This window comes from Bombina bombina, chromosome 6 (assembly GCF_027579735.1).
Source record: "Bombina bombina isolate aBomBom1 chromosome 6, aBomBom1.pri, whole genome shotgun sequence".
Lineage (NCBI taxonomy): Eukaryota > Metazoa > Chordata > Amphibia > Anura > Bombinatoridae > Bombina > Bombina bombina.
The window spans coordinates 881,965,543-881,990,598 of NC_069504.1; the positions used below are offsets into that span (position 1 = coordinate 881,965,543).

Below are 25,056 nucleotides of genomic sequence, written 5' to 3' on the forward strand. Positions count from 1 at the left end.
CCCACCAGTTCCCATTGCTATAAAGCCACCAAAAGCTCTACTGAAGAGACTGATATGGACTACGGCTACACCCTAGAACAAAGAAGCACAATCTTGCACTACTTTAAAAATAATAAACTCTTGATTGAAGAATCTATACTAACACCTCCCTTTACCTCTTCCTATCACTAACGTAGGCAAAGAGAATGACTGGGGTGGGAGGGAAGGGAGGAGCTATTTAACAGCTCTGCTGTGGTGCTCTTTGCCTCCTCCTGCTGACCAGGAGATGTATTTCCCACAAGTAAGGATGATGATCCGTGGACTCATTGTGTCTTTAAAAAGAACAGATGTTCTATCCTTTAATGGAATAGTAGTCCACTTGGCCAGGGTAGCAGTGGCTCTAACTACCCTAGGCATAGCTCACAAACCTTCAGATTTGAGGCTGGTATAGGAAACCTTAAAGATATTGGAACAAACAAAGTGAGTACCCATTTTTTTTATACATATTTTTGGACACCAGCTCAGCAATGGACTCAGTAAGCAGCAAACCCCCCCCCAAAAAAACCTGATTCATAAGTCTAGTTTTAATGAACTTATGTAACACATTTCTACTTGTTTTTTGAAGGCTAGTAGCAATCCCTATCTCCAAGTATGCAGCACTTCCTCGGCAAGGCATGTATATGCTGAAATTAAAGGATACATTCTCTCATGCGTGCGTGATACAATACTCCTTTATACCCCTCTGTCCTATTAATGCCTCTCTGAGGAGAGAGTGAAAGGGATTAAAGCTCTGGTATGTAGGGGTGTTTTTTCTCCTCCTAGTGGACAGGAGTATAATCCTACATTTGATGATCGTGTGGACTCTCACCATCTTATGAAAGAAATGTGATATACATGTGTTTACTGTTTAGTTTATAATTTTGTCAACAAAGCTGGATTGTGTGTGAAGCCCTTGGATAGAGATTTCACAGGAGATCACTGTTCATACACACGCATAACATATTCACATATATATAAACCAGTATATATACACATAACCTTGAAGCTTAATAAAAGTATACCTACCTATCTTATTTTATTTTGTGATAACAGTTTTAACCTCTTAAGGACATATGACGGAATTTTTCCGTCATAAAACAATTGAGCAAACTGAAAGCTGTGTCCTTAAAGGGTTAAGCAGAAAGCACCAACGTTACCCAAACTAAGCATACAAATAATAATTAAAAAAAAATTAAAAATTTATGCTTACCTGATGAATTTCTTTCTCTTGTGGTGTATCCAGTCCACGGGTTCATCCATTACTTGTGGGATATTCTCCTTCCCAACAGGAAGTTGCAAGAGGACACCCACAGCAGAGCTGTCTATATAGCTCCTCCCCTAACTGCCACCTCCAGTCATTCGACCGAAGACAAGTAAGAAAAAGGAGAAACTATAGGGTGCAGTGGTGACTGTAGTTTAAAAAATAAAAACACCTGCCTTAAAGTGACAGGGCGGGCCGTGGACTGGATACACCACAAGAGAAAGAAATTTATCAGGTAAGCATAAATTTTGTTTTCTCTTGTAAGGTGTATCCAGTTCACGGGTTCATTCATTACTTGTGGGATACCAATACCAAAGCTTTAGGACACGGATAAAGGGAGGGACAAGGCAGGTACTTAAACAGAAGGCACCACTGCCTGTAAGACCTTTCTCCCAAAAATAGCCTCCGAGGAAGCAAAAGTATCAAATTTGTAGAATTTAGAAAAAGTATGAAGCGAAGACCAAGTCGCCGCCTTACAAATCTGTTCAACAGAGGCCTCATGTTTAAAAGCCCATGTGGAAGCTACCGCTCTAGTAGAATGAGCTGTAATTCTTTCAGGAGGCTGCTGGCCAGCAGTCTCATAGGCTAAACGAATTATGCTTCTTAGCCAAAAAGAAAGAGAAGTTGCCGAAGCCTTTTGGCCTCTTCTCTTTCCAGAGTAGACAACAAACAATGCAGATGTTTGACGAAAATCCTTAGTAGCTTGCAAATAAAACTTTAAAGCACGAACCACGTCAAGATTGTGTAACAGACGTTCCTTCTTTGAAGAAGGATTAGGACACAGTGAGGGAACAACAATTTCCTGATTGATATTCCTATTAGATACTTCCTTAGGAAGAAAACCAGGTTTGGTACGCAAAACTACCTTATCTGCATGGAAGATCAGATAAGGGGAATCACACTGCAAGGCAGATAACTCTGAAACTCTTCGAGCCGAAGAGATAGCTACAAAAAACAGAACTTTCCAAGATAAAGCTTGATATCTATGGAATGCAAGGGTTCAAACGGAACCCCTTGAAGAACCTTAAGAACTACATTTAAACTCCATGGCGGAGCAACAGGTTTAAACACAGGCCTGATTCTAACCAAAGCCTGACAAAACGCCTGAACGTCTGGAACATCAGCCAGGCGCTTGTGCAAAAGAATAGACAGAGCAGAAATCTGTCCCTTTAAGGAACTAGCCGATAATCCCTTTTCCAATCCTTCTTGGAGAAAAGATAGTATCCTGGGAATCCTGACCTTACTCCACGAGTAACCCTTGGATTCACACCAATGAAGATATTTACACCATATCGTATGATAGATTTTCCTGGTGACAGGTCTTCGAGCCTGAATCAAGGTATCAATGACCGACTCGGAGAAACCACGTTTTGATAAAATCAAGCGTTCAATCTCCAAGCAGTCAGACGCAGAGAAACTAGATTTGGATGTTTGAATGGACCTTGGAGTAGAAGGTCCTGCCTCAGCGGCACAGTCCATGGTGGAAAGGATGACATGTCCACCAGATCTGCATACCAAGTCCTGCGTGGCTAAGCAGGTGCTATCAAAATCACAGAAGCTCTCTCCTGCTTGATCTTGGCAATCAGACGAGGGAGGAGAGGAAACGGTGGAAACACATAAGCCAGGCTGAAGGACCCGGGCACTGCTAGAGCATCTATCTGCGTCGCCTGGGGATCCCTCGACCTGGACCCGTAACGAGGAAGCTTGGCGTTCTGACGAGACGCCATCAGATCCAGTTCTAGTTTCCCCATAATTGAATCAGCTGGGCAAATACCTCCGGATGGAGCTCCCACTCCCCCAGATGAAAAGTCTGCCGACTTAGAAAGTCCGCCTCCCAGTTCTCTACTCCTGGGATATGGATAGCAGATAGATGGCAAGAGTGAACCTCCGCCAATAGAATGATCTTTGAAACTTCCATCATTGCCAGGGGACTCCTTGATCCCCCCTGATGGTTGATATAGACTACAGTCGTGATATTGTCCGACTGAAATCTGATGAACTTGACCGCAGCTAGCTGAGGCCAAGGCTGAAGAGCATTGAATATCGCTCTGAGTTCCAGAATGTTTATCGGAAGGAGGGCTTCCTCCTGAGTCCACGAACCCTGAGCCTTCAGGGAGTTCCAGACCGCACCCCAGCCCAGAAGGCTGGCATCTGTCGTCACTATAGTCCACTCTGGCCTGCGGAAACTCATTCCCCTGGACAGGTGAACCCGAGATAACCACCAGAGAAGAGAAACCCTGGTCTTTTGACCCAGATTTAACAGAGGAGACAAATCTGTGTAGTCCCCATTCCACTGATTGAGCATGCAAAGTTGCAGTGGTCTGAGATGTAGGCGGGCAAACGGAACTATGTCCATTGCCGCTACCATTAGGCCGATCATTTCCATACACTGAGCAACTGACGGCCGAGAAGTGAAATGAAGAACACGGCAGGAAGTTAGAAGCTTTGATATCCTGACCTCCGTCAGAAAAATCTTCATTTCTACTGAATCTATCAGAGTTCCTAGGAAGGAAACTCTTGTGAAGGGAGAAAGAGAACTCTTTTCTCTGTTCACTTTCCACCCGAGAGACCTCAGAAAGGCCAGAACAATGTCCGTATGGGACTTGGCGATTTGAAAAGTCGACGCCTGAATCAGAATGGCGCCGTGGCTAACCTGAAGGGAAGAGCCACAAACTGGTAATGCCTGTCTAGGAAGGCGAACCTTAGGGACTGATGATGCTCTCTGTGAATCGGAATGTGTAGATAAGCATCCTTTAAGTCCACGGTAGTCATATATTGACCCTCCTGGATCATAGGGAGGATGGTTCAAATTGTCTCCATTTTGAAGGATGGGACCCTGAGAAATTTGTTTAGGATTTTGAGATCCAAAATTGATTTGAAATTTCCCTCTTTTTTGGGAACTATAAACAGGTTTGAATAGAAACCCTGCCCCTGTTCCTCTCTTGGAACTGGGTGGATCACTCCCATAACTAGTAGGTCTTGAACGCAACGTAAGAATGCCTCTCTCTTTATCTGGTTTGCAGATAATTGTGAGAGATGAAATCTCCCCTTTGGAGATGAACCTTTGAATTCCAGAAGATAACCCTGGGAAACAATCTCTAGTGCCCAGAGATCCTGGACGTCTCTTGCCCAAGCCTGGGCGAAGAGAGAAAGTCTGCCCCCTACTAGATCCGGTCCCGGATCTGGGGCTACCCCTTCATGCTGTCTTAGAGCTAGCAGCAGGCTTCTTGGCCTGCTTCCCTTTGTTCCAAGTCTGGTTAGGTCTCCAGACTGGTTTGGACTGGGTGAAATTTCCCTCTTGTTAGCCTCCTCAAGAGACTGGAACCAGAAAGCCACTGCAGCAGTAACTGGGGCAATGCATGCAAGAGGCTGGAGAATAAAACCTTGATGTATAAAAATTTTCTTAAGGAGACCCTCCAATTTTTTATCCATAGGATCTAGGAAAGCAAAACTGTCCTCGACGGGGATAGTTGTACGCTTCGCTAGGGTAGAGACTGCTCCCTCCACCTTAGGGACCGTCTGCCACAAGTCCCGTATGACGGCATCTATGGGAAACATCTTTTTAAAAGCAGGAGGGGGAGAGAACGGCACACCTGGTCTATCCCATTCCTGAGTAATAATTTCCGAAAACCTCTTAGGGACTGGAAAAACATCAGTGTAAACAGGCACTGCAAAGTACTTGTCCATCTTACACAATTTCTCTGGAACTACAATGGGTTCACAGTCATCCAGAGTCGCTAAAACCTCCCTAAGCAATAAGCGGAGGTGTTCGAGCTTAAATTTAAACGCTGTCATTTCAGAATCAGACTGAAGCAACGCCTTCCCTGAATCTGAAATGTCACCCACAGATAGAAGCTCTCCTGCCTCAGCTTCTGAGTATTGTGAGGGTATATCGGACACAGGTATTAAAGCGTCAGAAAGCTCTGTATTAGTTCTGGCCCCAGAGCTGTCTCGCTTTCCTTGTAACCCTGGCAGTTTGGACAATACCTCTGTAAGGGTATTAGTCATAACTGCCGCCATGTCCTGTAAGGTAAAAGAATTACAGGCATACCCCGCTTTACGGACCTTCACTTTACGGACACTCGCGAGTATGTACATAGCTATTACGGACCCTCTCTTTACGGACACTCGCGAGAACGGACAAAACCCGCCCCTGCGCACATGAAACAGTTAGTCTCTATGGTTCAGGAAGAGGATGCCACGCGCCAGGAAGATGTTGCTGCGCACCAGGAAGAGGTGGGGTTTCCGCTCACTGTGTAGAAGCCGCGCACTTTGCAAGTTAAAAAGTGAAGTTAAAAAGTGAATCTTGTATAGAAGATTCCTGCACCCAAATTTGTATTTTATTCCATACTGCACTGTACCACTACATAGAACTTTGGGGAACATATACTGTATACAGTACTGATTGTAACACGCTTGGCACACACTGTGTATAGAAGATTCCTGCACCCAAATTGCTATTTTATTCCTGACATAATACTGCACTGTACCACTACTTGTACATAGAACTTTGGGGAACATATACTGTATACAGTACACGTACAGTACTGATTGTAACACGCTTGGCACACAGTACAAATGTACCTTTACCTAGAGCTGATAATGGCAGATAAAAAGAAATGCCGTAAATCTATTACCTTGGATATGAAGCTTAAAATTATTAGATTGTATGATGAAGGTGTAATTCAAGCTGAAATATGCCGAAAGCTAGGCTTCACTAGGACCACAATTAACACAGTCATGAAGAACAGAGAAAACATTGTTGCAGAAGTTAAAAGTGCTACACCTGTTAACACCACAACAATTCGAAAAAAGGATTGCAGACATGGAGAGACTCCTAATACTTTGGATAGAAAATCAGACAACACGCCATGTTCCTGTAAACCAGGCAATTATACAAAGTAAAGCCTTAAGCTTATTCAATGACCTGAAGGCTAAGAAAGGTGAAGCAGCAAAGGATGCTGAATTTGTTGCAAGCCGTGGATGGTTTGATAGGTTTAAGAAGAGGTCTAATCTACATAACATCAAAGTACAAGGAGAGGCAGCAGCTGCAGATACTGAGGCTGCAGAAAGCTATCCAAGTGAATTTGCAAAAATTATTGAAGATGGAGGCTACTCCATGGATCAAATTTTTAATGTGGATGAGACTGGTCTATTCTGGAAGAAGATGCCTGCAAGAACCTTCATTGCAAGACAGGAAAAATCAATGCCAGGCTACAAGCCAGCTAAATATAGAATAGCCCTTCTGTTAGGTGGCAATGCTTCTGGTACCTTAAAGCTAAAGCCTTTGTTTATTTACCGTTTTCAAAATCCAAGAGCTTTGAAGAACTACGTTAAAACTAGACTTCCAGTGCATTGGAGGGCAAATAAAAAAGCATGGGTAACTGCAGCCCTTTTTGAGGATTGGTTTGACACCTGCTTTGTTCCAGAGGTGAAAGCTTATTGCAAGGACAATAATATCCCTTTCAAGATTTTGCTGCTTGTTGATAATGCTCCTGGACACCCTCGAACGCTAGATGAGCTCAACCCTAACATTAGAGTGGAATTCCTACCACCAAATACCACCTCATTACTGCAGCCCATGGATCAATGTGTCATAGCTGCCTTCAAGTTAAACTACTTAAAAAGAACATTCAGTAAGTGTATTGCAGCAATAGACAAAGAAGAAGGTGCAGGGCAAGAAGTCCTATCAAAATACTGGAAAAGCTACAACATCTTGGATTGCATTAAAACTGTAAGAGATGCTTGGAATGACATAAAGGATAGCACAATGAAAAGGGCCTGGAAAAAATTATGCCCACAGTTAGCTGATGATTCTGAAGGCGTTGATGATTCTGTAGCTAATGTTACTGAAAATATTGTAGAGATGGCAAGGCAGTTAGAGCTGGAAGTAGAGCCAGAAGATGTTGCTGAACTGCTTGCATCCCATACTGAGCCCCTCAGCAATGAAGATCTTCTAGAACTTGAAGAGGAGAGAGAAGAAGAAGATGTGCAAAATGGGGTTGAGACCATTGAACAGCCTGAAGGCTTAACTTCAAAAACTCTCTTTCAAGCTTTCCGTCATCTTGATAGCGCCATGGCTCTTTTTGAAAAGCATGATAGGGACTTTGAAAGAAGCTTCACAGTCAATGGTAACATTTCAGGGGCTTATTCCTGTTACAAAGAAATCTACAGAGAAAAGAAGAGAGCTACACTTCAAACCTCCATAGAGACTTACTTTTCTAAAAGTCCATCAGCACGCAGATCATCATCATCGACAGTCATTTGGATACCAGATCATCAACTGACAGTCCATTTCCAGCTCTGGCATCACCACCCAGTCCTGCTCCTTCTCTTATTGCTACTTGTAGCACACCCAATTCGCCAGCAAGAAAGTGTCTCACCTTTAAAGAGTTGACTTGTGAAACAGAAGATACCAGTATGACTTCATCCTTACTAGAATAAATGCTCATAGCTGATCCTAAGCTTAGAAAATGTTGTGTTTATTTTGCAATACTGTACTGTACAGTAAAAATGTTCTCTTGCCCTAAGCTGATCCTAAACACCCATAAACTACCTATGTACCCCTAAACCAAGGTCCCCCCACATCGCCGCCACTATAATAATTTTTTTAACCCCTAATCTGCCGACCGCACACCGCCACCACCTACATTATCCCTATGAACCGCTAATCTGCTGGCCCTATCATCGCTGACACATACATAATATTTATTAACCCCTAATCTGCCCCCCCCAACGTCGCCGCTACCTACCTACACTTATTAACCCCTAATCTGCCGACCGGACCTCGCCGCTACTCTAATAAATGTATTAACCCCATAAACCGCCGCACTCCCGCCTCGCAAACCCTAGAATAAATTGTATTAACCCCTAATCTGCCCTCCCTAACATCGCTGCCACCTAACTTCAAGTATTAACCCCTAATCTACCGACCGGACCTCGCCGCTACTATAATAAATGTATTAACCCCTAAGGCTAAGTCTAACCCTAACCCTAACACCCCCCTAAATTAAATATAATTTTAATCTACTGAAATAAATTAAATATTATTAACTAAAGTCTTCCTATTTAAAACTAAATACTCACCTGTAAAATAAACCCTAATATAGCAACAATATAACGAATAATTATATTGTAGCTATTTTAGGATTTATATTTATTTTACAGGCAACTTTGTATTTATTTTAACTAGGTACAATAGCTATTAAATAGTTAATAACTATTTAATAGCTACCTAGTTAAAATAATTACCAAATTACCTGTAAAATAAATCCTAACCTAAGTTACAATTAAACCTAACACTACACTATCAATAAATAAATTAAATTAATTAACTACAAGTACCTACAATTAAATAAACTAAACTACCAAAAAAAACAAACACTAAATTACAAAAAATAAAAAAAGATTACAAGAATTTTAAGCTAATTACACCTACTCTAAGCCCCCTAATAAAATAACAAAGCCCCCCAAAATAATAAAGGTCCCTACCCTATTCTAAATTAAAAAGTAACCAGCTCTTTTACCAGCCCTTAAAAGGGCTTTTTGCGGGGCATGTCCCAAAGAAATCAGCTCTTTTGCCAGTAAAAAAACCCCCACAATACCACCCCCCAACATTACAACACCTTGAGTCGTGTTCACCCAGCCGGGCACCGATGGACCAAAAGAGGACATCCGGAGCGGCAGAAGTCTTCATCCTATCCGGGCAGAAGAGGACATCCGGACCGGCAGACATCTTCATCCAAGCGTCATCTTCTATCTTCATCCATCCGACGAGGAGCGGCTCCATCTTCAAGACCTCCGGCCCGGAACATCCTCTTCCTTCCGACGACTACCGACGAATGAAGGTTCCTTTAAGTGACGTCATCCAAGATGGCGTCCCTCAAATTCCGATTGGCTGATAGGATTCTATCAGCCAATCGGAATTAAGGTAAGAAAATCTGATTGGCTGATTGAATCAGCCAATCATATTCAAGTTCAATCGGGTTGGCTGATCCAATCAGCCAATCAGATTGAGCTCGCATTCTATTGGCTGATCGGAACAGCCAATAGATTGCAAGCTCAATCTGATTGGCTGATTGGATGAAGATGTCTGCCGGTCCGGATGTCCTCTTCTGCCCGGATAGGATGAAGACTTCTGCCGCTCCGGATGTCCTCTTTTGGTCCATCGGTGCCCGGCTGGGTGAACACGACTCAAGGTAGGGAGATCTTCAGGGGGGTAGTGTTAGGTTTTTTTAAGGGGGGTTTGGGTTAGAGTAGGGGTATGTGGGTGGTGGGTTGTAATGATAGGGGGTGGTATTGTGTTTTTTTTTTTACAGGCAAAAGAGCTGATTTCTTTGGGGCATGCCCCGCAAAAAGCCCTTTTAAGGGAAGGTAAAAGAGCTGGTTACTTTTTAATTTAGATACAAAGAGAGAAGCGCTCTACCAGGAACGAACAACAGCTCAGTGGCTTGTTCTATGGCGATTTACCACCCGGAAGCAGCCTCTTTTAGACCAGTGTGCTTTTCACAGAAGAAAACTTTCCTGAAGTATATCAGTCTGATCCCGCCAAGTAAGGTCAGTCCAGCCCCGAAATACCAGGCAATTCTCCTCTGAACAAGGAACATGACAACCCCAGACGATCGTTTCGGCCTTCTATGGGCCTCGTCAGTGAGGTGCAGCCACATTCCTCTAAGCACACTGGGCAAGGAGTCCACGTCTGGTTTCCCCCATCACCCATAGGGAGACTTCCCCAGGGTCATAATAATTTGCATACAAAGAGAGAAGCGCTCTACCAGGAACGAACAACAGCTCAGTGGCTTGTTCTATGGCGATTTACCACCCGGAAGCAGCCTCTTTTAGACCAGTGTGCTTTTCACAGAAGAAAACTTTCCTGAAGTATATCAGTCTGATCCCGCCAAGTAAGGTCAGTCCAGCCCCGAAATACCAGGCAATTCTCCTCTGAACAAGGAACATGACAACCCCAGACGATCGTTTCGGCCTTCTATGGGCCTCGTCAGTGAGGTGCAGCCACATTCCTCTAAGCACACTGGGCAAGGAGTCCACGTCTGGTTTCCCCCATCACCCATAGGGAGACTTCCCCAGGGTCATAATAATTTGCATACAAAGAGAGAAGCGCTCTACCAGGAACGAACAACAGCTCAGTGGCTTGTTCTATGGCGATTTACCACCCGGAAGCAGCCTCTTTTAGACCAGTGTGCTTTTCACAGAAGAAAACTTTCCTGAAGTATATCAGTCTGATCCCGCCAAGTAAGGTCAGTCCAGCCCCGAAATACCAGGCAATTCTCCTCTGAACAAGGAACATGACAACCCCAGACGATCGTTTCGGCCTTCTATGGGCCTCGTCAGTGAGGTGCAGCCACATTCCTCTAAGCACACTGGGCAAGGAGTCCACGTCTGGTTTCCCCCATCACCCATAGGGAGACTTCCCCAGGGTCATAATAATTTGCATACAAAGAGAGAAGCGCTCTACCAGGAACGAACAACAGCTCAGTGGCTTGTTCTATGGCGATTTACCACCCGGAAGCAGCCTCTTTTAGACCAGTGTGCTTTTCACCGAAGAAAACTTTCCTGAAGTATATCAGTCTGATCCCGCCAAGTAAGGTCAGTCCAGCCCCGAAATACCAGGCAATTCTCCTCTGAACAAGGAACATGACAACCCCAGACGATCGTTTCGGCCTTCTATGGGCCTCGTCAGTGAGGTGCAGCCACATTCCTCTAAGCACACTGGGCAAGGAGTCCACGTCTGGTTTCCCCCATCACCCATAGGGAGACTTCCCCAGGGTCATAATAATTTGCATACAAAGAGAGAAGCGCTCTACCAGGAAAGAACAACAGCTCAGTGGCTTGTTCTATGGCGATTTACCACCCGGAAGCAGCCTCTTTTAGACCAGTGTGCTTTTCACAGAAGAAAACTTTCCTGAAGTATATCAGTCTGATCCCGCCAAGTAAGGTCAGTCTAGCCCCGAAATACCAGGCAATTCTCCTCTGAACAAGGAACATGACAACCCCAGACGATCGTTTCGGCCTTCTATGGGCCTCGTCAGTGAGGTGCAGCCACATTCCTCTAAGCACACTGGGCAAGGAGTCCACGTCTGGTTTCCCCCATCACCCATAGGGAGACTTCCCCAGGGTCATAATAATTTGCATACAAAGAGAGAAGCGCTCTACCAGGAACGAACAACAGCTCAGTGGCTTGTTCTATGGCGATTTACCACCCGGAAGCAGCCTCTTTTAGACCAGTGTGCTTTTCACAGAAGAAAACTTTCCTGAAGTATATCAGTCTGATCCCGCCAAGTAAGGTCAGTCCAGCCCCGAAATACCAGGCAATTCTCCTCTGAACAAGGAACATGACAACCCCAGACGATCGTTTCGGCCTTCTATGGGCCTCGTCAGTGAGGTGCAGCCACATTCCTCTAAGCACACTGGGCAAGGAGTCCACGTCTGGTTTCCCCCATCACCCATAGGGAGACTTCCCCAGGGTCATAATAATTTGCATACAAAGAGAGAAGCGCTCTACCAGGAACGAACAACAGCTCAGTGGCTTGTTCTATGGCGATTTACCACCCGGAAGCAGCCTCTTTTAGACCAGTGTGCTTTTCACAGAAGAAAACTTTCCTGAAGTATATCAGTCTGATCCCGCCAAGTAAGGTCAGTCCAGCCCCGAAATACCAGGCAATTCTCCTCTGAACAAGGAACATGACAACCCCAGACGATCGTTTCGGCCTTCTATGGGCCTCGTCAGTGAGGTGCAGCCACATTCCTCTAAGCACACTGGGCAAGGAGTCCACGTCTGGTTTCCCCCCATCACCCATAGGGAGACTTCCCCAGGGTCATAATAATTTGCATACAAAAAGAGAAGCGCTCTACCAGGAACGAACAACAGCTCAGTGGCTTGTTCTATGGCGATTTACCACCCGGAAGCAGCCTCTTTTAGACCAGTGTGCTTTTCACAGAAGAAAACTTTCCTGAAGTATATCAGTCTGATCCCGCCAAGTAAGGTCAGTCCAGCCCCGAAATACCAGGCAATTCTCCTCTGAACAAGGAACATGACAACCCCAGACGATCGTTTCGGCCTTCTATGGGCCTCGTCAGTGAGGTGCAGCCACATTCCTCTAAGCACACTGGGCAAGGAGTCCACGTCTGGTTTCCCCCATCACCCATAGGGAGACTTCCCCAGGGTCATAATAATTTGCATACAAAGAGAGAAGCGCTCTACCAGGAACGAACAACAGCTCAGTGGCTTGTTCTATGGCGATTTACCACCCGGAAGCAGCCTCTTTTAGACCAGTGTGCTTTTCACAGAAGAAAACTTTCCTGAAGTATATCAGTCTGATCCCGCCAAGTAAGGTCAGTCCAGCCCCGAAATACCAGGCAATTCTCCTCTGAACAAGGAACATGACAACCCCAGACGATCGTTTCGGCCTTCTATGGGCCTCGTCAGTGAGGTGCAGCCACATTCCTCTAAGCACACTGGGCAAGGAGTCCACGTCTGGTTTCCCCCATCACCCATAGGGAGACTTCCCCAGGGTCATAATAATTTGCATACAAAGAGAGAAGCGCTCTACCAGGAACGAACAACAGCTCAGTGGCTTGTTCTATGGCGATTTACCACCCGGAAGCAGCCTCTTTTAGACCAGTGTGCTTTTCACAGAAGAAAACTTTCCTGAAGTATATCAGTCTGATCCCGCCAAGTAAGGTCAGTCCAGCCCCGAAATACCAGGCAATTCTCCTCTGAACAAGGAACATGACAACCCCAGACGATCGTTTCGGCCTTCTATGGGCCTCGTCAGTGAGGTGCAGCCACATTCCTCTAAGCACACTGGGCAAGGAGTCCACGTCTGGTTTCCCCCATCACCCATAGGGAGACTTCCCCAGGGTCATAATAATTTGCATACAAAGAGAGAAGCGCTCTACCAGGAACGAACAACAGCTCAGTGGCTTGTTCTATGGCGATTTACCACCCGGAAGCAGCCTCTTTTAGACCAGTGTGCTTTTCACAGAAGAAAACTTTCCTGAAGTATATCAGTCTGATCCCGCCAAGTAAGGTCAGTCCAGCCCCGAAATACCAGGCAATTCTCCTCTGAACAAGGAACATGACAACCCCAGACGATCGTTTCGGCCTTCTATGGGCCTCGTCAGTGAGGTGCAGCCACATTCCTCTAAGCACACTGGGCAAGGAGTCCACGTCTGGTTTCCCCCATCACCCATAGGGAGACTTCCCCAGGGTCATAATAATTTGCATACAAAGAGAGAAGCGCTCTACCAGGAACGAACAACAGCTCAGTGGCTTGTTCTATGGCGATTTACCACCCGGAAGCAGCCTCTTTTAGACCAGTGTGCTTTTCACAGAAGAAAACTTTCCTGAAGTATATCAGTCTGATCCCGCCAAGTAAGGTCAGTCCAGCCCCGAAATACCAGGCAATTCTCCTCTGAACAAGGAACATGACAACCCCAGACGATCGTTTCGGCCTTCTATGGGCCTCGTCAGTGAGGTGCAGCCACATTCCTCTAAGCACACTGGGCAAGGAGTCCACGTCTGGTTTCCCCCATCACCCATAGGGAGACTTCCCCAGGGTCATAATAATTTGCATACAAAGAGAGAAGCGCTCTACCAGGAACGAACAACAGCTCAGTGGCTTGTTCTATGGCGATTTACCACCCGGAAGCAGCCTCTTTTAGACCAGTGTGCTTTTCACAGAAGAAAACTTTCCTGAAGTATATCAGTCTGATCCCGCCAAGTAAGGTCAGTCCAGCCCCGAAATACCAGGCAATTCTCCTCTGAACAAGGAACATGACAACCCCAGACGATCGTTTCGGCCTTCTATGGGCCTCGTCAGTGAGGTGCAGCCACATTCCTCTAAGCACACTGGGCAAGGAGTCCACGTCTGGTTTCCCCCATCACCCATAGGGAGACTTCCCCAGGGTCATAATAATTTGCATACAAAGAGAGAAGCGCTCTACCAGGAACGAACAACAGCTCAGTGGCTTGTTCTATGGCGATTTACCACCCGGAAGCAGCCTCTTTTAGACCAGTGTGCTTTTCACAGAAGAAAACTTTCCTGAAGTATATCAGTCTGATCCCGCCAAGTAAGGTCAGTCCAGCCCCGAAATACCAGGCAATTCTCCTCTGAACAAGGAACATGACAACCCCAGACGATCGTTTCGGCCTTCTATGGGCCTCGTCAGTGAGGTGCAGCCACATTCCTCTAAGCACACTGGGCAAGGAGTCCACGTCTGGTTTCCCCCATCACCCATAGGGAGACTTCCCCAGGGTCATAATAATTTGCATACAAAGAGAGAAGCGCTCTACCAGGAACGAACAACAGCTCAGTGGCTTGTTCTATGGCGATTTACCACCCGGAAGCAGCCTCTTTTAGACCAGTGTGCTTTTCACAGAAGAAAACTTTCCTGAAGTATATCAGTCTGATCCCGCCAAGTAAGGTCAGTCCAGCCCCGAAATACCAGGCAATTCTCCTCTGAACAAGGAACATGACAACCCCAGACGATCGTTTCGGCCTTCTATGGGCCTCGTCAGTGAGGTGCAGCCACATTCCTCTAAGCACACTGGGCAAGGAGTCCACGTCTGGTTTCCCCCATCACCCATAGGGAGACTTCCCCAGGGTCATAATAATTTGCATACAAAGAGAGAAGCGCTCTACCAGGAACGAACAACAGCTCAGTGGCTTGTTCTATGGCGATTTACCACCCGGAAGCAGCCTCTTTTTACTTTTTAATTTAGAATAGGGTAGGGACCTTTATTATTTTGGGGGGCTTTGTTATTTTATTAGGGGGCTTAGAGTAGGTGTAATTAGCTTAAAATTCTTGTAATATTTTTTTATTTTTTGTAATTTAGTGTTTGTTTTTTTGGTAATTTAGTTTATTTAATTGTAGGTAATTGTAGGTACTTTTAGTTAATTAATTTAATTTATTTATTGATAGTGTAGTGTTAGGTTTAATTGTAACTTAGGTTAGGATTTATTTTACAGGTAATTTGGTAATTATTTTAACTAGGTAGCTATTAAATAGTTATTAACTATTTAATAGCTATTGTACCTAGTTAAAATAAATACAAAGTTGCCTGTAAAATAAATATAAACCCTAAAATAGATACAATATAATTATTCGTTATATTGTAGCTATATTAGGGTTTATTTTACAGGTAAGTATTTAGCTTTAAATAGGAATACTTTAGTTAATAAGAGTTAATTTATTTCGTTAGATTAAAATTATATTTAACTTAGGGGGGTGTTAGGGTTAGACTTAACTTTAGGGGTTAATACATTTATTATAGTAGCGGCAAGGTCCGGTCGGCAGATAAGGGGTTAATACTTGAAGTTAGGTGGCGGCGATGTTAGGGAGGGCATATTAGGGGTTAATACAATTTATTATAGGGTTTGCGAGGCGGGAGTGCGACGGTTTAGGGGTTAATACATTAGAGTAGCGGCGAGGTCCGGTCGGCAGAATAGGGGTTAATAAGTGTAGGTAAGGTAGCGGCGACGTTGGGGGGGGGGGGGGGCAGATTAGGGGTTAATAAATATAATATAGGGGTCGGCGGTGTTAGGGGCAGCAGATTAGGGGTTCATAGGGATAATGTAGGTTGCGGCGGTGTCCGGAGCGGAAGATTAGGGGTTAATAAGTGTAAGGTTAGGGGTGTTTAGACTCGGGGTACATGTTAGGGTGCAGACTTAGAAACTGTTTCCCCATAGGAAACAATGGGGCTGCGTTAGGAGCTGAACGCTGCTTTTTTGCAGGTGTTAGGTTTTTTTTCAGCCCAAACTGCCCCATTGTTTCCTATGGGGGAATCGTGCACGAGCACGTTTTTCCAGCTAGCCGCTACCATAAGCAACGCTGGTATTGAGGGTTGAAGTGGCGGTAAATTCGGCTCAACGCTCCCTTTTTGGAGCCTAACGCAGCCCTTCAGAGAACTCTCAATACCAGCGTTGTTTAGAAGCAGCGCTGGAAAAAAAAGACGTGTAGCTAACGCACCCCTTTGGCCGCAAAACTCTAAATCTAGGTGTAAATTAATCCTATTTAAAACTAAATACTTACCTATAAAATAAACCCTAATATAGCTACAATATAACTAATAATTATATTGTAGCTATTATAGGATTTATTTTTATTTTACAGGCAAATATAAATTTACTTTAACTAGGTACAATAGCTATTAAATAGTTATTAACTATTTAATAACTACCTAGATAAAATAAAAACAAATTTACCTGTAAAACTAACCTAAGTTACAATTACACCTAACACTACACTATCATTAACCCCTTAAGGACCAAGGCCATTTTTCAATTTCTTTCCCTTAAGGACCAGGACTATTTTTACATTTCTGCGGTGTTTGTGTTTAGCTGTAATTTTCCTCTTACTCATTTACTGTACCCACACATATTATATACCGTTTTTCTCGCCACTAAATGGACTTTCTAAAGATACCATTATTTTCATCATATCTTATAATTTACTATTAAAATTATTATAAAATATGAGGAAAAAATTGAAAAAAACACACTTTTTCTAACTTTGACCCCCAAAATCTGTTACACATCTACAACCACCAAAAAACAACCATGCTAAATAGTTTCTAAATTTTGTCCTGAGTTTAGAAATACCCAATGTTAACATGTTCTTTGCTTTTTTTGCAAGTTATAGGGCAATAAATACAAGTAGCACTTTGCTATTTCAAAACCACTTTTTTTCAAAATGAGCGCTAGTTACATTGGAACCCTGATAACTGTCAGGAATCCCTGAATATCCCTTGACATGCATATATTTTTTTTTAGAAGACATCCCAAAGTAATGATCTAGGCCCATTTTGGTATATTTCATGCCACCATTTCACCGCCAAATGCGATCAAATAAAAAAAATTGTTCACTTTTTCACAAACTTTAGGTTTCTCACAGAAATTTTTTACAAACAACTTGTGCAATTATGGCATAAATGGTTGTAAATGCTTCTCTGGGATCCCCTTTGTTCAGAAATAGCAGACTTATATGGCTTTGGCGTTGCTTTTTGGTAATTAGAAGGCTGCTAAATGCCACTGCGCAACACACGTGTTTTATGCCCAGCAGTGAAGGGGTTAATTAGGGAGCATGTAGGGAGCTTGTAGAGTTAATTTTAGCTTTAGTGTAGTGTAGTAGACAACCCAAAGTATTGATCTAGGCCCATTTTGGTATATTTAATGCCACCATTTCACCGCCAAATGCGATCAAATTTAAAAAAAACTTAAATTTTTTCGCAATTTTAGGTTTCTCACTGAAATTATTTACAAACAGCTTGTGCAATTATGGCACAAATGGTTGTAAATGCTTCTCTGGGATCCCCTTTGTTTAGAAATAGCAGACATATATGGCTTTGGCATTGCTTTTTGGTAATTAGAAGGCTGCTAAATGCCGCTGCACATCACACGTGTATTATGGCTAGCAGTGAAGGGGTTAATTAGGGATCTTGTAGGGAGCTTGCAGGGTTAATTTTAGCTTTAGTGTAGAGATCAGCCTCCCACCTGACACATCAGACCCCTTGATCCCTCCCAAAAGGCTCTCTTCCCTCCCCCACCCCAGAATTGTTCCCGCCATCTTAACTACTGGCAGAAAGTCTGCCAGTACTAAAATAAAAGGTATCTTTCATTTTTTTTTTTAGCATATTTACATATGCTGCTGTGTAGGATCCCCCTTAGCCCCAAACCTCCCTGATTCCCCCCCCCCCCCCCAAACAGCTCTCTAACCCTCCCCCTCTACATTACTGGGCGCCATCTTGGGTACTGGCAGCTGTCTGCCAGTACCCAGTTTACAAAAAAAAATATATTTTTAATTCCCCCCCCCACTTTTCTGTAGTGTAGCTTCCCCCCCCTAAAGACTAAACCCCCACCCCCTCCCAGATCATTTCGATTATTTATAATAAATATTTATTCCCCCTCTAAATTTTAACTAACTGTTCCATAGTGTAATGGTTCCCACCCGCTCCCTCCCCGTGCACGCGCCCGCCCGCCTCCCCCGTGCACGCGTCCGTGCGCGCCCCCTAGCTGATCCGCCCACGATCCCGCCCACCACTGCACTTAGAAATTCATCGATGGTCGCCCACCCGCCTCCCACCCACCAACGATTGCGGCCACCGATGTCCAGTGCAGAGAGGGCCACAGAGTGGCTCTCTCTGCCTCGGATGGGGTAAAATGTTATTGCAGTGATGCCTCGATATCGAGGCATCACTGCAATAACCGGAAAGCGGCTGGAAGCGATCAGGATCGCTTCCAGCTGCTTTCAACCCCAACGTCGTACAGGGTACGTCGCTGGTCTTTAAAGACCAGTTTGTGCAAGACGTACCCTGTACGACGCGTGTCGTTAAGGGGTTAAATAAATTATTCCTATTTAAAACTAAATATTTACCTGTAAAATAAACCCTAAGATAGCTACAATGTAATTAATAATTACATTGTAGCTATTTTAGGATTTATATTTATTTTACAGGTAACTTTATATTTATTTTAACTAGGTACAATAGTTATTAAATAGTTATTAACTATTTAATAACTACCTAGCTAAAAGAAATACAAAATTACCTGTAAAATAAATGCTAACCTAAGTTACAATTAAACCTAACACTACACTATCATTAAATTAATTAAATAAATTATTAGCCAATACCTACAATTAAATATAATTAAATAAACTAAACTAAATTACAAAAACAAACAGTAAATTACAGAAAATAAAAAAAATTACAAGAATTTTAAACTAATTACACCTAATCTAAGCCCCCTAATAAAATAAAAAAAATAATAAAAGCCCCTACCCTATTCTACATTAAAAAGTAATCAGCTCTTTTACCAGCCCTTAAAAGGGCTTTTTGCGGGCCATGCCCCAAAGTAATCAGCTCTTTTGCCTGAAAAAAAAAAATACAACCCCCCCAACATTAAAACCCACCACCCACATACCCCTACTCTGACCCACCCAAACCCCCCTTAAAAAAACCTAACACTAACCCCCTGAAGATCTCCCTACCTTGAGTCGTCTTCCCCCAGCCGGGCCGAAGTCTTCATCCGATGGGGCAGAAGAGGACATCCAGACCGGCAGAAGTCTTCATCCTAACCGGGCAGAAGAGGACATCTTCATCCAAGCGGCATCTTCTATCTTCATCCATCCGACGAGGAGCGGCTCCATCTTCAAGACCTCCGGCGCGGAACATCCTTCTCCACCGACGACTACCCGACAAATGAAGGTTCCTTTAAGTGACATCATCCAAGATGGCGTCCCTCGAATTCCGATTGGCTGATAGGATTCTATCAGCCAATCGGAATTAAGGTAGGAAAAATCTGATTGGCTGATGCAATCAGCCAATCAGATTGAAGTTCAATCTGATTGGCTGATCCAATGAGCCAATCGGATTGAACTTCAATCTGATTGGCTGATAGCATCAGCCAATCAGATTTTTCCTACCTTAATTCCAATTGGCTGATAGAATCCTATCAGCCAATCGGAATTCGAGGGACGCCATCTTGGATGACGTCACTTAAAGGAACCTTCATTCGTCGGTGGAGAAGGATGTTCCGCGCCAGAGGTCTGGAAGATGGAGCCGCTCCTCGTCGGATGGATGAAGATAGAAGATGCCGCTTGGATGAAGATGTCTGCCGGTCCGGATGTCCTCTTCTGCCCGGAAAGGATGAAGACTTCTGCCGGTCTGGATGTCCTCTTCTGCCCCATCGGATGAAGACTTCGGCCCGGCTGGGTGAAGACGACTCAAGGTAGGGAGATCTTCAGGGGGTTAGTGTTAGGTTTTTTTAAGGGGGCTTTGGGTGGGTTAGAGTAGGGGTATGTGGGTTTTAATGTTGGGGGGGGGTGTATTTTTTTTTTTCAGGCAAAAGAGCTGATTAAAAAGTAATCAACTCTTTTACCAGCCCAGGTAATTTTGCATTTCTTTTAGCTAGGTAGTTATTAAATAGTTAATAAATATTTAATAACTATTGTACCTAGTTAAAATAAATACAAAGTTACCTATAAAATAAATATAAATCCTAAAATAGCTACAATGTAATTATTAATTACATTGTAGCTATCTTAGGGTTTATTTTACAGGTAAGTATTTAGTTTTAAATAGGAATAATTTATTTAATGATAGTGTAGTGTTAGGTGTAATTGTAACTTAGGTTAGTTTTTATTTTACAGGTAAATTTGTTTTTATTTTATCTAGGTAGCTATTAAATAGTTAATAACTATTTAATAGCTATTGTACCTAGTTAAAATAAATTTAAATTTGCCTGTAAAATAAATATAAATCCTAAAATAGCTACGATATAATTATTAGTTATATTGTAGCTATCTTAGGGTTTAATTTTATAGGTAAGTATTTCGTTTTAAATAGGAATAATAATTTTAATAAGAGTAATATTTAATTAGATTTATTTAATTAATATTTAAGTTAGGGGGGTGTAGGGTTAGTGTTAGACTTAGGTTTAGGGGTTAATAATTTGATTATAGGTTGCGGCGGTATAGGGGGGGCAGGATAGGGGTTAATTAGTTTAATATAGATGGCGGCGGTATGGGGGGGGGCAGGATAGGGGTTAATAAATGTATTATAGGTGGCGACGGTGTAGGGGGGGCAGATTAGGGGTTAATAAGTTTAATATAAGTGGCGGCGGGGTCCGGGAGCGGCGGTTTAGGGGTTAAACAATTTATTTAGTTGCGGCGGGGTAGGGATCCGCAGGATAGGGGTTAATAGGTATTATGTAGGTGGTGGCGGGGTCCGGGAGCGGCGGTTTAGGGGTTAATAAGTTTATTAGAGTGGCGTTGGGCTCCGTGAGCGGCGGATTAGGGGTTAATAAGTTTATTAGAGTGGCGTTGGGCTCCGTGAGCGGCGGATTAGGGGTTAATAAGTTTATTAGAGTGGCGGTGGGCTCCGGGAGCGGCGGTTTAGCAGTTAATAAGTTTATTAGAGTGGCGGTGGGCTCCGGGAGCGGCGGTTTAGGGGTTAACATGTTTAATATAGGTGGCGGCGGTGTGGGGGGGGGGGGGCAGATTAGGGGTGTTTAGACTCGGGGTACATGTTAGGGTACCAGGTACGCTGGGCCGGAAAAGTGCCGAGCGTACCTGCTAGTCATTTGATAACTATCAAAAGTAGTCAGATTGTGCCGAACTTGCGTTCGGAACATCTGGAGTGACGTCAGAATCGATCTGTGTCGGACTGAGTCCGGCGGATCGTACCTTACGTCACAAAATTCTACTTTTGCCGGTGTGTAGGGCTTGATAACTAAGGCGAATCAGCCTCGCCACAAATACGCTGCGGAATTCCAGCGTATTTGAGGTTGACAGCATGATAACTAGAGGCCATAGCATCAGGGCGGGTCATGGACTCTCACTGCCAAGAAGGAAATTAATTTATCAGTTAAGCATACATTTTATTTTCCTTCTATTGGCAGTGAGAGTCCACGAAGAACATTCTTTACCTATGGGAAACCAATACCCAAGCTGTGGAGTTCACAAATGTTCGAAAGGGAAAAGTAGGGAAGGCAGTCCTAAATGCTAGGCACCACCGCTTGTAAAACCCTTCTCCCAAAAGATGTCTTTGCTGAGGCAAAAAAAAAAATCGAATTTATAGAACTTTGTGATTGTGTGTTATGATGACCAAGTTTCAACTCTGAAAATCTGTTCAACTGAGGCCTCATTCGAGTTGAGGCAATTTGAGTCAATGTCCAGTACCCAAGGATCCTGGACGGACTGAACCCACTCCCTCTGAAATAGAGAAAGTCTGCCCCCACACGACCTGATCCCAAGTTGGGGGTGATCCCTTCATGCCAACTTGTTGTCCTGGGAAGCATTTTTGGGCTGTTTGTTCTTATTTCACCCATGGGTGGGCCTTCAGGTAGCCCTGAGAGAATCTGTCTTAGGCATTTCTGCACTCCTCTGACTCCTGTTCGGACGTTAAGGTCCCGCTTAACAACCTTTAGGCATAGATTTCTTGTCCTGCGGTAGGAAAGCTCCCTTTCCCCCTGTGACCGTGGCTATAATGGAGTGCAGACCAGGACAGAACAGGGACTTGCCCTTAAAGGACAAGGATAGTAGTCTAGATTAGGAAACAGTATCCGCCAACCACGACTTGAGCCACAAGGCCCGCTTGGCCAGAACCGCAAAATAAAAAAAAAGTTCTTGGCATTAATGGGGATAATTTGAAGAATGGCATCCCTGATGAAGGCATTTGCCAGTCTTAGGAATTGAATATGCTTCTGGATATCCTCAAGAGGAGTTTCAACAGTAATCAGATCTGCTAAGGGTTCACACCAGAACTTAGCACCACCCATGACAGTGCTATTCCAACTGCTGGTTAAAACAGGGTGCCCGACTGAAGGAAGACCGTTTGAAGGTATCCCTCGATCTTTCTTTCTAGAGGATTCTTGAAAGAAGTGCTATCCTCAAGCGGAATAGTAGTGCGCTTAGCCAACATGGAAATGGCACCATCCACCTCAGGGATACTATTCCATGCCTCTGCGTGGGAAGAAGGAACAGGAAAAAATCTCTTGAAAACTGCAGAAGGAGTATAGGGGATCCCTGGTATCTACTATTCTTTGGAGATGATATCTGCAATAACTGGGGGTACAGGAAATACCTAAAGACTGATTCAAGTCTCTGCACCTTAGCCGCCAGGACCCCAGGGTAGATAGAACGCTCTTAAGCAGGAGCTTGAGCTGCTCCACCTTGAACCCGCCTCAGAGTCCTCTTCCGACTCTTCCTTCAGAAGGGTAAGAGGAAGGAAGTTCTCCTTCGGAGCTAACTAAGGGTTCGTAATCAAAAGGTTGTCCATAACTGTCAGTTGTGGCCTCCACCACTGCATTTGGGCTGCGTACTGGAGAGTAATGTTTACCGGTCTAGCGTTTAGGGCAGCAGACACAGTAGCCTGTATATGGGCCGTAAGATCATTATGTAAAGGGCCTACCTCAGCCTAGGCCTGCTCTCTCCGCAGTGTTCTGGGACAACTGTAGTAGCCTTCATGGGCTGTTGGATGGGTAAATCCGCATCAGCAGAATTTTGAGAAGCTGCAGTGGGTCCTGCTGGTGACAGGCAAGGTGGATATTCCTCAGCGGGTTGACCACTTGGGCCTTCTGAGTAAGATGTCAGGACATATGTTAGGCAACAATTGCACAATTGTGCCAGAGAGCACCCAGTATTAATTTTGCAAAGCATACATTTATTGTTGTCTATGGAATGTACTGAGGAAGATTCCTCCAGACTCTCGATTAATATAGTCATCCATAATACCGTGATGATTAACAACACCTGTGAACCTCACAGCTGGGTACTCTGGTTCCCAATGCACCAATTAACTGTCCCTCTTTAAGCCCTGTTTAGGGAATCTTACTACCTCTGCTATGGCCAAGCCTTGTTGCTTCTAATCTCCCACAGGTTTGTTGTACAGCGGATGAGAGGCTGAAATTGCACGAAATAGCTGCTGACAGCGGGAATCTGCATCTCCGTCCATTGTTACGGCCTGCATCTGCAAAAGGCCTGCATGCTGTAGTAGTGACAATAGAGGGGCGAGTGTGCATTGAACAACAGGAGCACCAGCCACAAGTTCTAGTGCGGCAGCATCACAATGCTTAAAAGTCTGTATGCTAGGACTGTAATGCTTGTCCGTGTCCTGTATAGTATCGCGGCTAAAACGCTCCCCTCTCAGCCTCATAAACACACTAATATGTGGGCTGGATACCCAGTACAACGGTCTGCTATTGGCACATCACTGCCTGAAGCAAAGGGGTCTGAATGTGCATAATGTGCCTATTATAAACACAGAGACACAAATTTACACCACCTCTCTATTAGATAAGTTGCCATGATAGAGGGGACAACGTACCCATGATAACTTTGTAATTTAGAGTGAGACACATCACATTATAAGACAGGGGATATAGGATAGAGCTGGAAAGAGGTATGTGAGACCCAGCGTCAATCAGAATGATATATACCAATACTCCATTAAAATTGACATGGTTATATGATTCAGGCTCTCAGTGAGAGCCAATCCATGCTAAACTTCTTTTCTTCTATACATAGCACCTCTCTCTGCCTACCTCCATGATACGAGGCAAATAACTACTGAAAGGGTAGGGGAAGTAGGAGGGATATTTATAGCTTTGTTAGGGATGTCTTTGCCTCCTCCTGGTGGCCAGGTAGAGTAATTCCCCTAGGTTAAGAATGTTCTTGTGGACTCTTAATGCCAATAGAAGGAAAATAGAACCCTGAACCAAGTGTACATACTGAATAAACAGCAAACCATGAGTGCTATGAAGTCATAAAAATTATTACCTTAAATTCCCAATTTGCAAGGAGTAGAAAATCCATACTTCTGAATACGATCCTAGGACACAAAACATAACTAATTATTGTACACATACTTTATCATTATTGATGCATCAAAACAACACTAACATACTAAAGGCTAGATTATCAGCGGATCGCTATTTATCGCTCCAGCTTGTTAACTGCGCTCAAGTTCGGCTTTTTGCGCACTTTGGGTACTGCGCTTATTACAAGTTGAAAGTAAAAAAACTTTTCACTCACACACAAAAAGTCAAAGTTAGAATATCGTGACACTGTTAACATATTGTTCCCACGGACTTCAATGGAGTGCGAAAAGTGGGAAAAAAACTAACATCCAACAAGTCACGCAAACCCAAATGCGTTTAACCAAGTGCGCTAACCCGACATGAAATATTAATATTTCACATTCCAATGTTCTTCAAACAGAAGAATATGTTTTATATATATATATATATATATATATATAT

The 25,056-nt window shown here is 43.9% G+C and overlaps 1 protein-coding gene across 1 annotated transcript in view; it reads right to left on the reverse strand.

Moving 5' to 3' along the window:
- Positions 1-25,056, reverse strand: part of ZCWPW1 (zinc finger CW-type and PWWP domain containing 1) — a gene marked incomplete in the record, with an annotated part of 455,090 nt that overhangs the window by 99,920 nt on the left and 330,114 nt on the right. The window contains 1 exon segment of the mRNA XM_053718378.1: positions 24,575-24,626. Coding sequence (XP_053574353.1) covers positions 24,576-24,626 — 51 coding nt within the window.